The 15,927-nt window shown below is 35.9% G+C and overlaps 1 protein-coding gene across 3 annotated transcripts; it reads left to right on the plus strand.

Annotated features, from left to right (window-relative positions):
- Positions 1-4,256: 4,256 nt before the first annotated feature.
- LOC121409165 (uncharacterized protein in proB 3'region-like) lies at positions 4,257-14,875 on the plus strand. 3 transcript variants are annotated; one of them, XM_041601022.1, is made up of 11 exons: positions 4,257-4,460; positions 5,925-6,193; positions 6,939-7,052; positions 7,458-7,629; positions 9,032-9,123; positions 9,413-9,509; positions 9,969-10,086; positions 10,784-10,851; positions 11,177-11,261; positions 11,777-11,821; positions 13,347-14,875. In XM_041601022.1, exons 2-11 carry the CDS (start codon positions 5,926-5,928, stop codon positions 13,431-13,433), a joined length of 1,146 nt encoding a protein of 381 aa, XP_041456956.1. In that variant the 5' UTR covers positions 4,257-4,460; position 5,925; the 3' UTR covers positions 13,434-14,875. The 3 variants fall into 3 exon arrangements, with proteins under 3 accessions (XP_041456956.1, XP_041456948.1, XP_041456964.1); XM_041601014.1 differs by lacking the exon at positions 4,257-4,460 and adding an exon at positions 4,817-5,076; XM_041601030.1 differs by lacking the exon at positions 4,257-4,460 and adding an exon at positions 4,818-5,065.
- Positions 14,876-15,927: the final 1,052 nt, after the last annotated feature.

Consider the following 15,927-nt stretch of genomic DNA (forward strand, 5'->3'; position numbering starts at 1 on the left):
TTTTAAACACTTGTTTAAAGCCTGTGTATAGCTTTGGTAAAGGGTCAATAATGTTATTGATAATCGAATATCATCTAATATGACAGTCTTACTGAAGCGTAGAGACCGTTAGATATTTTTCCAACTGCACTTCTCTGAGAAAATTTCAAATATTCAAATCTTGGATATATAACGCCCTCTCTCGGCGATGCTTGTTTTAAATTTAAAAAAAAATGGGCATTCAAGCACTTATCTTATAAATTTAGTGATTAGATATCCAAAAGTTACAGGCAAAGAACATATCTTGAAAGTTTTAGCCCATTCCATGATTTGGAATAGGATTTGATTGAAAGACAAAAACACACAGATATTTTAATTTGATCGGGTGACCCGATCAAGTTAAATTTCCATGTAAAATCGCAAAATTTATCCTGTAAAACACATTTTCATTTTATATCCTCCACATCATAACTGTTATAGGGCATATCCATTCATATTAGCTAGCAATGAATTGGAATAGTGATAGGTGCATTTTGGTGGATTTACCAAAACTATACACAAGCTTTAAAAGGTTTATACAACTATTTTTTTTTGCTTGTCAAACTTTTTGGGATACGAAACGACTTGAAAGAGATACCTTCTCTCAAAACACCGTAGCGAGTCGTAAACTACCTCCTAGCTGATCAACCTATAGGCTAACCCTGAAGGAATATTAACGGAAAAATTCTTAATTGCATATGTAATTATGATCATAAAACAAATCATGCACGGATGCTGATAATGTTTGTTTTCCATAGGTGGAACCCAATATCGAGGCATACGTACGGAACCTGGACACTTGTTGGGTAGCTGCATTCCTCAATCGTAATACCAATGGAAATACTGCAAACATCACAGTCTCATTCAAGTCTCTGGGATTACCTGTTTATGGCGTTGAAGGATTTGATGTGTTAGACCTGTTTACTGGTCAATACTCCGGCTACCTGACTCCAGGATCTTCGTACTCTTACATTGTACCACCTACAGGAGCATATTCTGCATATTCATGAATCTATTGTCATAGTAACCATGCAGGGGTATATGTTCAGAGGGACCGGGGTGACCGCGCAGCCCCTCCCCTCCTTCGCCTGTGATTTTTGAAATAGTGCCGGGGAAAATAAAAATGAAAAAAAAGTTGAAAAAGAGCAATCATTAAAGACGGAGAGGGCTTGGTCATGTAACTCGCCTTTTCCATATCCTATCAAAATACCCTAGCTGGCACTGCCCCTGATTTATGTTTATTAAGGTTGCACACTGAAGTGCAAATGGGAGCCTGGGGTCCAAGTTGGGGGTAATCCCCCCCCCAAAAAAAGAAGATAATCCTCGAAAAGAAAAAAAAAAGAGAAAAATTGGAAGGATAAGATGAGAGTAAGATGATGTCATAATGAATTTTTAGAGTGCTTGACTTGGTCACCATTCTACGACCCATAATACCCATCCATTTTGCTTTTGATAAGGCCTACTTCTCCATCCATCTTTCTTGTAATTCTTATCACTTGAAAAAAAAAACATGAGCGATCGCCCACCATTCGTTATTTGATTGTTTCTTTCTTAATTCCTTTTTGTTTCTTTCGTTCTTTCCTTTTCGTTTTCCTTTTAGCTTTCTTTATTTATTTTCTTCATTTCTTGTTAACCCTTTTCCCATTTTCTTTCCTAAAAGTCAGTTCTCGATTCTAAATGTTAATTTTAAGATTTTTTTTATATTCAGAGGCATGCCGTGGACCACGGCACTGGGGGGGGGGGGGAGGGCACCGGCAAACAATCTTGCGTCACTTAGTGAGTGTGCGAAGCGCACTGGCAGTTGCCAGGTAGGCCTATACTGACCTAATGGAGACATTATTTTAAAGGACAGTGTCATTAAACGGAAATGCATCTTAACTGATCAAACAATGCGAGCATGAAAAGTGACATTATAAGCACATTTTTGTAATCATGATATACGTACCTAGCTGTCTTGCTAAACAAACAATGCGAGCGCAAAGCGCTGTGCTGAAATTTTTGTATATATTGAGCAGGGGCCGCGGAAGCGGGGGGGGGTTGTTTGGGGACTTCAGCCCCCATTTTTTTTTTCAAAACCGTGTCCCAAAAAAGAAAAAATGACCTTATAATTGTGCTTTTACATGGTCAGCCCCCCCCCACTCTTGCCTCAGCCCCCTCTTCCCACTTTGAAAACCGTTCCGCGCCCCCTTGAGGAAATTCAGACCTGAAGAGAGGCATCCTAGGATTAATTTTGTAGGAATTCAATGTATTTCACTAACCAAATGATGCGAAGCGCGAGCTGAATTTTTTTTATATTCAGATCAGAAAAGGGAACATTTAAGCCCCAGTCACATATAGAGCCCGGACCACCCCGGACCATCCCGGATCTGATCCGGGGTGGTCCGGGGAGAGATCCGTGTTGGCGCCTTGGGCATCCTTGGAGGTCCGGGGTGGTCCGTGTTGGTCCTTGAACGTCCGGGAGGCCAACACGGCAGTTTTTGACTGTCAAAAACATCCGGCGTCATCCGTGGACTGCCGGGTTGGCAAAGCCATCCGGGATGGTCCGTGTAGGTCCGTGTGGCTGCCGTGTAGCTGCCGTGTAGGTCCGTGTGGCTGCCTGGAGTATCCTTGGCAGTCCGTGTTCTTTTTTCCCATCAAATCATTACAACGCTATTTACTTTATGAACTTTTCAGTAGTTGTTAAACAGTTGACACAAACATGCTTAATTTATTTAAATGGATGATTAAATGATTCAGGATATTTTCTTACGCTTTGGAGATTGGCCCCAACCTAATATTTGTAAACTTAGTGCATGTATGAATATTTTTTTCTCTCTTTTTTTTCTATTATTTACCCCCAACTTTGTCTGTTATTATTATTTCACGTTTCATTTTTATTAAATATTTTTTATATGTATATGTTATGTACCTGTTACATCGAAATTGTATTAAGTTTTATACTACTGCCCTGCATCGACAGTTATGCGTCATGACCTGGGCCTATCTTAATTGTTATTATGTTTTCTATAGACTTTGTAAATTTCTTTCCTTTATTGTGATTTCAATGAAGTGATATCAAATCAAATCGAAATTACATTTGTCGTTCAAGATTTAAAGCACTTAACAACTACTGTTAAAACAGTAAACTGTGTTGTATATGATAGCTCGATCCATAGGAGTTATCCATCAATAGGCGGATTGCACATGCACAGCATGCCGGACAGCATCCAAGATGAAGCCACTGCAGGTACATGCAATATTTTTTTTTATGGGGGGGGTATAGGTCTATGACAAATTCCTACCTCAATTTCATGCAGCATTACTCTTTTCTCTCAATGTTTGAGCCCGCGATTGCAGGTACCGCGGAAGCGGGGTGGGGGGGGGGCTTTATTAGCTCCCTCCCCCCACTTTTTTTTCCAAACCGTTTACAAAAACGTAAAAATGACCATTATTTTTCACATGGTCAGCATGGTCATGATTTTCATTTTTTGCATAGTCAGCCCCCCCCCCACTTTGAAAACCGTTCCGCAGCCCCTACATTGACCGTATGATCAATGAGCCCAGCGATTTCTTTCACTCCGACGGGAACCACAGTGAGGACAACCCAAAGCCCCTCGATCTCACTCATTCAATGAACAAGGTTATGATATAACCTTGTTCTCAGTTATATGTCCATGTGTGGCAAAATAAGGATGGCAATGTTTGGCTTATTTTCTCTTTTTCTTTGGGACAAATGCTTGATTTTTTTAAATTGACAGTTTCCATTACACCTATTCGTCATACAACTTGGCTCTTAAGTGAATTTGATTCTTTAAATTATTTTTTCTTGATTAAAAATAGAGATCAAAAGATGAAAATTTTCTTGCCATATTACTTTCCACCAATAGAGGGCGTACACAAAAATAGGCCCAAAATTCAAGTTTTTGAGCGCTCTGGTGAATACAATAATTATTCCCAAGTTACTAATGAAAAATAAATTGCAACTGTATGGAAATTAGTAATTTTGGTCACAAAAGTGATATTTCAATGATTTTTTTTAAAAGTATGTGCTCAATACAGCCATTGGCATGCCATAGTCCTACCTGTAGATTCTCCACAGGCAGGATGGTAGCAGTGAACAAGTGCTCGATCTAGCTAACGTTAAACATACGCGTTGTGTATGGCGTGCGTTGTGGGCCTCGCCATCATCGCCCACCCCGGAGGCCCGGCCCGGCGGCGACGCGGCCCGGCGCCGATATACATGTACCGTACGTATCGACGACACTGTACTAGCGCTGCGCTGCACCGCTGATCTGAGCTAACTGAAGAATGCATGAATCGTTCGCGCACCAAAAACCTGACTGTGAGCGTCAAAACTTCAAATTTGCTGGTGGATACTCGTGGAACTCTTTCCTGACCCTTTTACAAAACGTATGAATGGCCAATATCTGAATAGAATAAAAAGGAGGAAACTTCTAAGAAACGTGAGTGGAGCTGGAGTTCAGATTTTAAGAAAGGGGGCGGGCCGGTACGCACGGGGACGAGCCCGGTGGCTGAGCTGAGTGAGACAGAGATCCGCGAGCAACCGAGCTTGTACATGTCATACAATTTTTTTACAACGGTCAACGCTATTAAAGTCTGAAGTCTCGGATTTTATATTCATTAGATTACCATGATTGTCATGATCGATATCTAGGCCTAGGGCCATAGATCGGATGGGCATAGACATAGTGATAGTGTTGGACTTTGACCAAAATTGTCCCAACCAATGAACCATGGTCCATGCATGGCCATGCCAAGTGGGTGGTGCTGTGGTAGTGCATGTAGTAGATCGAAATCATATAAAAAACGTATCGGTACACAGGTCCCAGGGTATGATAGTGCACATTGCACCCGACAGTAGTCGGTAAACAAATTAGGGATGAAAAAAATACAAGGTTTGTATGGGGAGGGACCATCATGATGTGGTATTTGTGTGTACCTGTTCTGATTGGGGAATGGCAATGGTGCATTCTCAATGCTTACATTAGAGGAATAAAAAGGGAGCTGATTAGCTCAATTAATCCCTATTGCAGTTAACATCTTTATGGTTGGTAAATGGTAATTATCCAGTAGATTAAGCCTTTTTTCTGAAGTTTTAAGTTATTATTGTGTGATTTATTAATTAATACCTCAGTCCTCGGTTTCATTTGCTCTACAGCGGCTGGTAGGGGGTCCTAAAGCTACGCACCACTCAATCGCGCATGCGGTTTATGGCAAATGCGCACTCTCTATGTGGAATTGTGACTGCAGTGTGACAACCGATTCCTATTCAATTTTTTCTACAGAGGCTGCAGTAAATCTTTAAGTCGAAAACGGCAGTTTTATTCAAACCTATATATGTAGCTGGTACAAAAAATGTTAAAATGGCCGCTTTAGGGCAAATGTGACTGAGGTATTAGGAGTATGAATTCAAGACTCTACATTGAAAAGATTCAAATTTTTATATAACTTAATTTTTAAGTCCATTGAAATTGAGAAATTTGATTTGAAAACGGAGTAATTCCAATACGTGGGATACAACTAAATTGGTATCAGTTCTCTTTTTTTAGTTAGACTTTTTGTTGGTTTTTCAAGATGAATTTTGTTTTTATGAAATTTTAACTTAATGCATATTAGTGAGGAAGACAATTGCTCTTAGTGAGCAATTGGATACTTGTTTATTCTAGCAAAAAAGGGAAAAAGAATAATAAATGGGTCTCTGTAGGGGAGTAACCCCTTCCTCTCCACACACAATGGTTGAAGTTATATGAGCAAATTGCAGTGAACATTAAATGTTGTTGATATGTCTGCTCCTTTTGGAAAAAGCTTCCCCACATATATGTATCCTTTATTTTAAGTTGTTCAAATTATAGTTATGTATTTGGAATATTGTTTTTTTAAATTATGTTGATGTTGTTTATTTGCAGGATGTTTGTTGGGTCTGTTAGATTAGCAGTAGGACAAATACGACACAGCATCAAGAGATCCGTAACAACACACCCATCCTCGGGGCACTACTTCACAGCATCTAAGACAATGTCATCTTCATCAAGGTCATCCTCAAGATCACCTTCAGTGGTCTTATACAGTATCTACACTGAAGGTCCAAGGGGTATCAAGGATAGTCTTCAGACCATGTGTCCAAAGGTCTTTGAAGATTGCACTGTTGTTGACTGGGATGAGGAACCATTGTCAGGTTAGTTCATCTCATTGATTGCATCCCTTCCAACAATGCCATTGAATGTGTTGTAGCGCCATCTTGCAGCTGACTACACTTTATAGATGATTGTAAAGGCCGTGGATGATGTATTCCTAAGAGATATGGTGGCAGCAAGCAAAATGATCCTTCATTCCCATTAGTTACTAGGGAACTACATTACTAAGCTTGGAAAGTCACTTTACCATCACTTGTTCCACTGAACTACTATGGCTCCAGATGGGATATGATAGATAAATGTCATAAAAATTCCTGCAAAAGAACCATATTCCTGACTATAATTGTATCAAGAGATTTCTTGAGAATTTTTCAATCAACCAAATGGTAATCTACTGTGAGATGATGCTGCAACATATACAATTGTGAAATGTTTTATTACTACATGACATCCTAAACCATCTGAGACCTATTAGCATTATAGAATACCTTGCCCCCCCCCCTCTCCTTAGTTCCTTAGCAGCAAACAAGGGTAATAATAATGGAAAAGGGAGATGATAAATACTGGCACTCTTATTATTAAAAAAAAAAAATTATATTTTTTGTTTGATTGCTTGCTCACTTGCAACTATATTTAAATTCATCTCCTAGGTCTATGCCATGTTTTGACCTAAAAACCTGATATATTTTCCTACTGTCTTAAAGACACTTCTCTGTATAAATCCTAACCACTCTCACTTAATCTCTATTACAATCTTCATTATTCTCCCTCTTTTCTGTTTCATAGATGAATCTGTGAAAAGTTTACGAAAAGCAGAAATAATATTAATGGATCCACATAAACTACCTTCATTGATGACAGTTATAGAGAATGTGAAATGGGTACAGTCTACATGGGCAGGTAAGTTAATTTGATTTCATCCCTCAACTACAGGGATTGATACTACAGAAGGGCAGGTAGTTACATACTTTTAGGGGCTGAGTGAAGAAAACAAAATTGAAAAAGAAAAAGAGTAAGAAAAATGAAGAAGAGAAAGAGAGTTTTGGCTACTTGTATTTCTCCTATTATTCAATTGAAAAATGATGTAAACTTTAGGTCATCTTCTCACTGGTACCCCCCTTAAAATACCCTGATGATGTCCTCTCTCAGCAATGTTCCTGATTTTGTTAAAGAAATTTTTTTTTAAGATAAACTACTAGTTTTGCTTTAAAAAGAAGTAGCGTAAAAGGGATATATGACTATCTTACACTACCTTTATTACAAGGATGATAATACTTTCTGTCCATGTTTTATACCCCTGATCAGGAGTTGACAGCTTCATTAATAAATTTGATCCTGCTCTGCTGCCCCCTAAGTTCACCCTTACCAGATGTGCCGGTGTGTTTGGTGATCACATGTCTGAGTATGTCATCGGCCAAATTTTATCTTATGAGAGGTCTTTCAAGTTTCTATGGGAGGCTCAACAAAAGAAAGAGTGGTAAGTGCTTTTGTTTTTAATCATTGATTTTTTTTTTGTAATAAATGAAATTGAACTGTTAGGAATTACTGTTCATTATTCTATGCCAAGTCCACACTAACTACTAATTGATTGGAATTGAATCAACAGAAATCTTCAAACCACCCTAATACACCTTTTGAAGCAATTTGGTGTAGCGGTTCTGACTCTCGCTTGTAATAAGGGCTTGTTTTCAAATCCCACAACTGCCGAGCATCCTTTGGCAAGGCTTAAATCTACACTTTGCCACTCTCCACCCAGGTGTTAAATGGGTACCTGGTAGGATGTGAAAGCTTATGTGGCATGCCTAGCAATTGAGTGTTGGAACTCTTGTTGGAATGCTCTCCAGGGAGTGGAGAAAGCCATGTATTGTGTACACTGTACAGGCATGCCAGGATCCGATGAGTGGGGTAATAATAATTTCATTGGTAAGTGCTCAGAAACCTGGGGTGGTATTCTGGAACTTTGTCATAACTTATGTCATAAATTTTGTCATTTCTCTCCAAGATATGACACCGCTATGATTGTCACAAATCGGTATTCCGAACATTGTCTTTTCCCTGTCATATCTCTCAAAGTTCCCACCCATCTTTTCCGAAGCGAACCAATCAAAATCATCGTTAGTTCCCAGTTGGAGCCCTTCTAGCCAATAGGAAAGCCCTGTGGCAGGTAGGGCGTATCCCCAAAACAGTTGCTGGCATTGCGCAACTACGCGTATATTGATGCGCTTAATTACAAAGAGAGACAGGGAGCTAGGAAGGATTTTAGAGAAGAAGTAGAAAAGTAATGAAAACAGAGAAAAAAAGGAGGAATAAATATGTAGGGCCTAACTAATTGTAGCATGAAAAAATAATTTTGAAAATTGTCATGGAAGATGAGTGAAACTAATATCTCTGAGATAAGATGAAATATGGAGAAAAGACAATATTCAGAATACCGCCCCTGGTACATATTAAGCACTGTATAAATGTATTTCTAACTATTATTATTCATGTTAATATTAAAACACTGAATATTCAATCAACATCGATTCATCATGACATTTTCAAGTTTCACATAATATGTACAGTATGCAAGTAAGGGAGCCTATCACACATCGGCATAATTTATTTCGATTCTTGATCTTGAGTAATATTATGGTTACTGACCTTAAATTTGCAACAGACACTAAATATTCATTGTGGTGTGGCAGAAGTTTGAAAATGGCAACACGGTTTGAGTTCTTTAAGAATGGTCCCAGGATTCTCAGAAATAAATAATTATATCTGATTGATACATATTTGTAAACATTCAATCCTACACACACGAAAAGCAAAAGATTTTTTTTTCTGAATGTGACTTAGTATTCATTGTTTTTCTATTTCTGATTCTATCCCTCATTCAGGGCCCTAGATGAATACACAGCTGATAAGAGTTATCACCTTTTGAAAGGAAAGACAATATCAATTATTGGTGCAGGAGAAATAGGAACAGAGAGTAAGGATTCTAGTTTGTATTAAAAACATGGATTGTTCTCAAATTATCATGGATAACATTTAGAATGGATAAAAAATGGGGATCGGATGTTCGAACAGGTTCACTATTAATATGGAATTGCCCAGATATGGGCCTGTTGTCTATTCATGATGTTTTATTTGCCTTTTGTTATTTAACATCAGATGATTTTTTATTAATCGTCATTGTTATCAAGTTGATGTTTTTGACAAGGCATTCTATAACAATGTTATGTGTTTATCTTATTTCTCTTTTGCTTAATACTGACCAGTTGGCAAAGTTTGTAAGGCTTTCAACATGCGTGTTATAGGACTAGTAAGGAGAGAGGTACCACAGGAACAACGTAATGCTGCATTTGATGAATATAGGTTAGTATACATTCTTGAATTGGCATGGGGTTAATTATCTTATCATACTGAAATGAATGAGAAATGATAAAGGAGAGTGAGAATAGGGAAGAGTATTCTCTTCATGCTAAATCACTGCCTTGATAATTTATTTTCTGTGGTCAATAGGGTTTATATTCATCTTAGCATGTGTAAAATGAGGCAAAGTTAATGGTAATTTCAGTCTCTTAATCTAATATCCTAGAATTTTAACTTCAAATAGGTCAAATGACCAGCTCCATTGAATCATAGTGATACAAAGCATATATGTTTATCGCCTGACATATAAATGTTTTTTTTTTACACTATGTCATGTGACAATTATTCATTGAAACATTCAACAATATGTCATTTTTATCAGTAATGCATGCATTTTGAAAGACTGATGATGGATGGACTGTATTAATATTCAACCTTTGATATCCTATCTGTCATGTCAAGGTTAACAGAAGAGCTTCCCTATGTCCTTGAGGAGGCTGATTTTATTGTCAATGTTCTTCCAAGTACCAAACAAACTGTGGGACTCTTCACCGGAAACATACTCTCTCATTGTAAAAAGGTAGGCTACTGGGGAATGGTTTATATCTGTAGCAACATATTGTGAACTAAATATTGATTTTATTATACCCCCTTCAAACAAAGTTTGATTGAGTGTATAGGTTTCAGCGTGTAGTTTGACAATCAAACAATTACAAATCTTGGTGATCTTACTTTTTTCTTAATGTTCACATGACTTGGCACACATATTTGATTTTGTGTGATTGTCTTATTGCTCAGAGTTTCAATAGATCTTTCACAGTATGCAATATCACTCTTGGGTAGACCTTGACCTCTGAACTCAGTCTTCTCTTTCTCATAAAGCTCAGGCTATTTTGACATTGCATAGTGGGGGGGGGGGGGTGCCAAAGACAGAGCCCCCAAACATCTTGGCCGTAAATCGCTTGATCGCAACGATAATTGGCACGCACCTAACCCATGATTTAATCTCCACAATTCAATTGTCAATTGTACCAAAAATATTCAAATTTATTTTTTATATATTGATTATTGTTGAATCTGTATTTTTTTTTGGGTCATGAATATTTCATAGACTATGTTGATTTTTGTACTTCATACAAAGAATTAATTAGTTTACAGTCATCATATTATGATAACATGTCCTAAGGATGTCACGTATTGTGGGTTTTAAATATTCCTGGAAATAAAGTTTACAACCATGATGCAACATTTGTTTGTTTATTTCATTGACATTTTAGAAACCTATGTTCATTAATGTTGGCAGAGGAGATGTGATTGATGAAGCTAGCCTTATTAAAGCCATCAAGTGAGTATATATATAATACATGAGTTTTTGAAAACTGTGTTTGTTCAAACAGCGATAAATCATATGAAAACATGTTATCTATTCTTTTAAAATTCTTTGTTTTAAGTTTGACCATCTTGTATTTCACTCATGCTGAATAACCAGATGGGCTGTAACCTTGAAAAATATAAATACCTTATGCTCTAGACATTAAGCAACTTTGTAATAGGTAGAATGGTTCTAACTTTTTAAGTCTTTAAAATGCATGTTCATCATATCCCCCCCCCAAAAAAAAGGTTTCTTCAACTATCATGTAAGTTATCCATATAACATGCTTGTATTACAGGGAAGGGTGGATTCGTCATGCAGTTTTAGATGTTTTCAACCCAGAACCCCTCCCAAAGGAGAGTCCACTCTGGTCCATGCCAGAGGTAGGTACAGTGTAGTTTCAGTTAATGAAGGAAAGGTATGATGACAAAGGCTCTTCATTCAGAAGAAGAAGAAGATGAGGAAAGATTAAAATAAATTGGAGGAGAGAAAGAAAAAGTAGAGGAAGAAGACAAATGAAAAGAGGAAGAAGAGAGAAGGTGGAACATGAAGAAGAGAAGATGAAAGAAGATCAGGAACTATTACATAAAACAAATTCGAATGAGAGTTTAAAACTACTGAAATCATTTATTTTGTTTGATGATTAGTGGACTGGTTATAGAAACTGCATGTTCATAATCTTTATGAAATGGGTTCCAGAGTGGAAAGGAAATGTGGAATGGAGTTAGAAGGGGAATGATTTGGAAGAAAGATTTATTTCTGAAAAATGCAAGAGGATTCATATTTCAGGTATAGAAGATTAAGATTTGTGACTTTATTAAGAAATAGCAAGCTTAGTCAATGTGGATTCAACTTTCTGTATATATCTAATTTTGTCTCATCATTCATGTTTCTTCAGGTCACTATAACTCCCCATGTTTCTGCACAGACCCATGGTCCAGAGGTCAGTATAAATCCTTTCAGTAATCAAAGGGAGTGTTTCATGAAGCATCTTGGCATTGATTTTCACTGACAAATTTGCTCCTAGCCAATCAGATACAAGCATTTCAGTAGCTTTTAACAAATAGTCAGTGGAAAGCCCTGTTGATTTGTTTCATGAATCCTTCCCAGGGCTTGTACAGTATTTTGAAATTGGGTATAACCCACAAGATCACAATATGTAAGATGACCCTCGGGGGAGGGGGAGAGGCTGAGAGGTTGGCTCCTGACATATTACTCTTTATTCTGCAATGAGCTAAGCAGTTGTCATGGCATTTATATTTCACTTGAAGTCCAGCATATCTTGACACATGTTTATTGTTTTCAACAAAACATTTAGAGGGAGGTGCACTTACTAGGCTCTCATAGTAAATGGCATCTGTGCTATTCAACAAATCTACTGTTTATTTTGATATAGTGAAGTAGTTGAAACTTAATTAGTCATATTCAAGTAGCTTACATTATAAAATTACATGGATAATCTAGTTCTTTACATTCAGCCTATTCATACTCATATTGTTATGAGATGGTGAAATGAAACCAGTTCTTATGATTGATTGATAGTGGTTTCATGAAAAGGATATTTATGTGGAGTATTATGACCAATTATGATTTTGAGAATAAGATTTATCAAGTTTCAAGGATTCATATTGTAATTTGGAAATCATCCAGACAAATTCAGTTTCAAATGTTCCTTTAGTTATTCTCAGTAATGCTCTCACTAATATGTACATCTGTAAATAAAATGGTAACATAATAATCAAATGATTGGGCAGTCGTGAGACCAGTCATTTATATTAGATAACAGGAAATGCTAAGGACTAGTTCTAATAACTAGTTATATTGACCAGTCATTGTTTTGATATAAGAATTTGCATCACTATCTTATAAAATGTATTAGAATAAGTCATATTTGTTACCTTTGAAACAATTCAACAGTTAAAACTGTTCCTTAAGTACCTCATATGTAGCTATTACTCATATCTTTGATTTTCAATTTCAATTCATTTTATTCAATCATTTAGAAATCAATGTATATACAAATCATGCATGAATAACAATCACTGTAAATAGAATTTGATGATTAGGGTGCCCCTAAAAGTAGAAGTTTGATGAATGGGGCACCTGAAACATGATAAATTAATAAAAATACATTAAAGTGTAACAGTAATACAGTATATAAATACATACAACACACACACAAAAATACACTAAACCTATAGGGGGGGGGGGGGGGTCAGGAAAAATGTGTGAAAATGAATTAGGTGATTATTTGGCATACATAGTAGTTATGAGTGAACTTATGAGTTTGGTTTTAATTGCAGTAAAATTAATGCAGAAAGTAACAGTGGAACGTAGGGAATGCCATATCCGAGGACCAGTTGATGTGTATTATTTGTATAATATGATTATTGTAATTAAGGTTAAACATCAAACTGGTATGAAGCTCATTAATTGATGATATTATATCACTATCTTTTTATTTTTAGATGACAAAGGTTTTCATCAACAACTACCAGCGTTATGTGAATGGAGAGACATTGAAACATCAAGTCAATTGGGTTGCAAAATATTAATGGAGAGAGACAATGAGACATCCACTTACTGAGTTTCAAAGTAATAAGAAGTTAAATGGAGAGACAATGAGACATCAACTCAACTGGGTTGCAAAGTAATAAGAAGTTGGATGGAGAGACAATGATACATTAACTTAATTGGACTACAATGCAATTAGAAGTTGAATGGAGAGACAAAGAGACATTGACTCATCTGGGTTAGAAAGTAATAAGAAGATGAATGGAGAGACGATAATACTTGATTACAAAGTAGTAAGAAGTTAAATGGAGAGATAATGAGATATCAACTCAACTGGATTAAAAAGTAATAAGAAATTGATTAAAGAGACATTGAGACATCAACTAATCTGGGTTTCAAAGTGATAAGAAGTCAAAATTAAAGAGAATGAGCTCTTCTTTAGGGAAGGAAAGAGAATGGTAGATTCAGTGAATATCAGTCTGCACATACTCATTTGTAAGGAAATGTGTGTGATGAGGTTTTACTCTTTTAAAGATGTTTCTAACTCAGAAAAATTGATTAATGCAGCCTGAATGTCACCTATTTGACAGCAATCCTGTTTTTGAATGTCTAGTAGAACTGAAAGCAAATTAAGAATTATTATTTCATCTCCCTTGTGTCAGAACATTTGATATAAGTTATTTGAGGTTATAAAGAAAGTGGCATCCAAAATGGTCATTTTTTGTATTGATAATATCTTACTGTTATGAAGATATCATTTCTATTCAAACATTAAAGTTAATATAAAAACATAATTATTGCAATTGTAAATTTCCGATGGTATCAATCATTATGATGTATTGTTGATATTCTAGTTTTTAGAATATTTATAGTTACATAATTTATATTATATTCAAATATATGAAGGTAACAACATTGAAATGAAAATCAGTTTCCTTGCGATTCATGCAGTCCAGAATCTGTAAGCTGGCATCAGCCCAATAATGAAGGCTTGTTTTACAGGGAGCTGATTTACCAATTTCAAAGATGAATACTGCACTCTAATTGGTCAAGAGATTATGTAGGGAGAGGATTCAGCGACAAGTGGTCGAAATTTGCCTATTTGCTCATTTGCATGTACAAACCTGCGGTCTAACCTGTTGACAAAATGTTATAATTCTTCACTAAAACAAATAGCAATTTACCCAATCATGTACATATTATATGTGCTAATCATTTATCAATGTCATTTATTTTTATCAAATAGGACAGTGCTGGAATGATTTCATGTCAAATATTCTTGGTACAATTTTATAACAGTACTAGTGATTTCTGTAATCAGTATATGCATTTATTTTCTTTATAATGTATTTTTGTATTTACCAGGATATAACAGTTTCAGCCAGAAAAGGTATATGGTTTCTAGCCTGATAACTTGGTTTAGTGATTTTTTGCAGCATGTTTTGTCTCCCATTGTCACTGTCAAGTAATTATGGTCCATTAAGGCATGTAAAAAATAAAAGTTACTGCACTTTCAATTGTTTAGTTTTGGAAATGTTTTTAATTAACACAATGGCTTGTTTTAGAGTTTGATGATGTATTATGAATTTCATGATCTTAGCCAAAAAAATGCAATAAATCTTTCTAAAAAGAAAGTCTCAGTATAAAGAATGTCTTTATTATTACAGGTGTGTCTCATTTATTGAATTTCATACTGGTTTATGATGAGTTGATATACCACAAACAGTGCATCATTATATTTGTTTATGTTAACATTGATATCATGAGACTGTGATTTGCTAAATTAAAGAGTTGAGGTGCCTGATTCATTAAGATGAAAATGCATTTTTTTTCGTATATTTTGCTTGTCAGTTACATGTATATTATTATTGTATTTTCTTTTTTGAAATGAAAAAGACCACCGTTGCTGTCTGTCCTTGTGTATATGTACTCACAGCTTGTATATCATGTATATTGTGTTTCATGTGTTTGTAATGCTGATGGAAAGCAAATTTCCATACAAATGGACTGTACTAAATGAACTTATGAACTTATCGTCATTAAACTGTTCACCAGTCAATGTGGTCATTAATTGATGTATTTCCAATCTCTTTTAGCAGTCATCTTTTATTAGTTGTTTGCTTCATTGATTTTGTTAACCATCTCTCTTTGGGAGCATCGCTTAGCAGTGTGCAAACTTTTTTTCTCTCTTAATGATGTATGCATGAGTGATACTTGCTTTTCATAGCCTACAACTCCATTCTCAGAATTGTATTTTATAATGGTTATGATATTTTGCTTATATATAATACTCTGTTTTTACTTATAGATAAATATCATATACTGTACATGCCTTAATTTATTTTGTCTGTATAAGTTCATTGTAACTATTTTGACCACATTACTTTGTTCTGTTGAAAATGAAATGAAAAAATGGATTTTAATATACTCTTGCTCTCTGTCTTTCACATGGGTATTTTTGAGCTGTTAGTCGAATGTTCATACCATTATCAAAGAGCAATATGATAATTTTTTAATTACTCACAAAGTGAAATA

This window comes from Lytechinus variegatus, chromosome 1 (assembly GCF_018143015.1).
Source record: "Lytechinus variegatus isolate NC3 chromosome 1, Lvar_3.0, whole genome shotgun sequence".
NCBI classification, from domain to species: Eukaryota; Metazoa; Echinodermata; class Echinoidea; order Temnopleuroida; family Toxopneustidae; genus Lytechinus; species Lytechinus variegatus.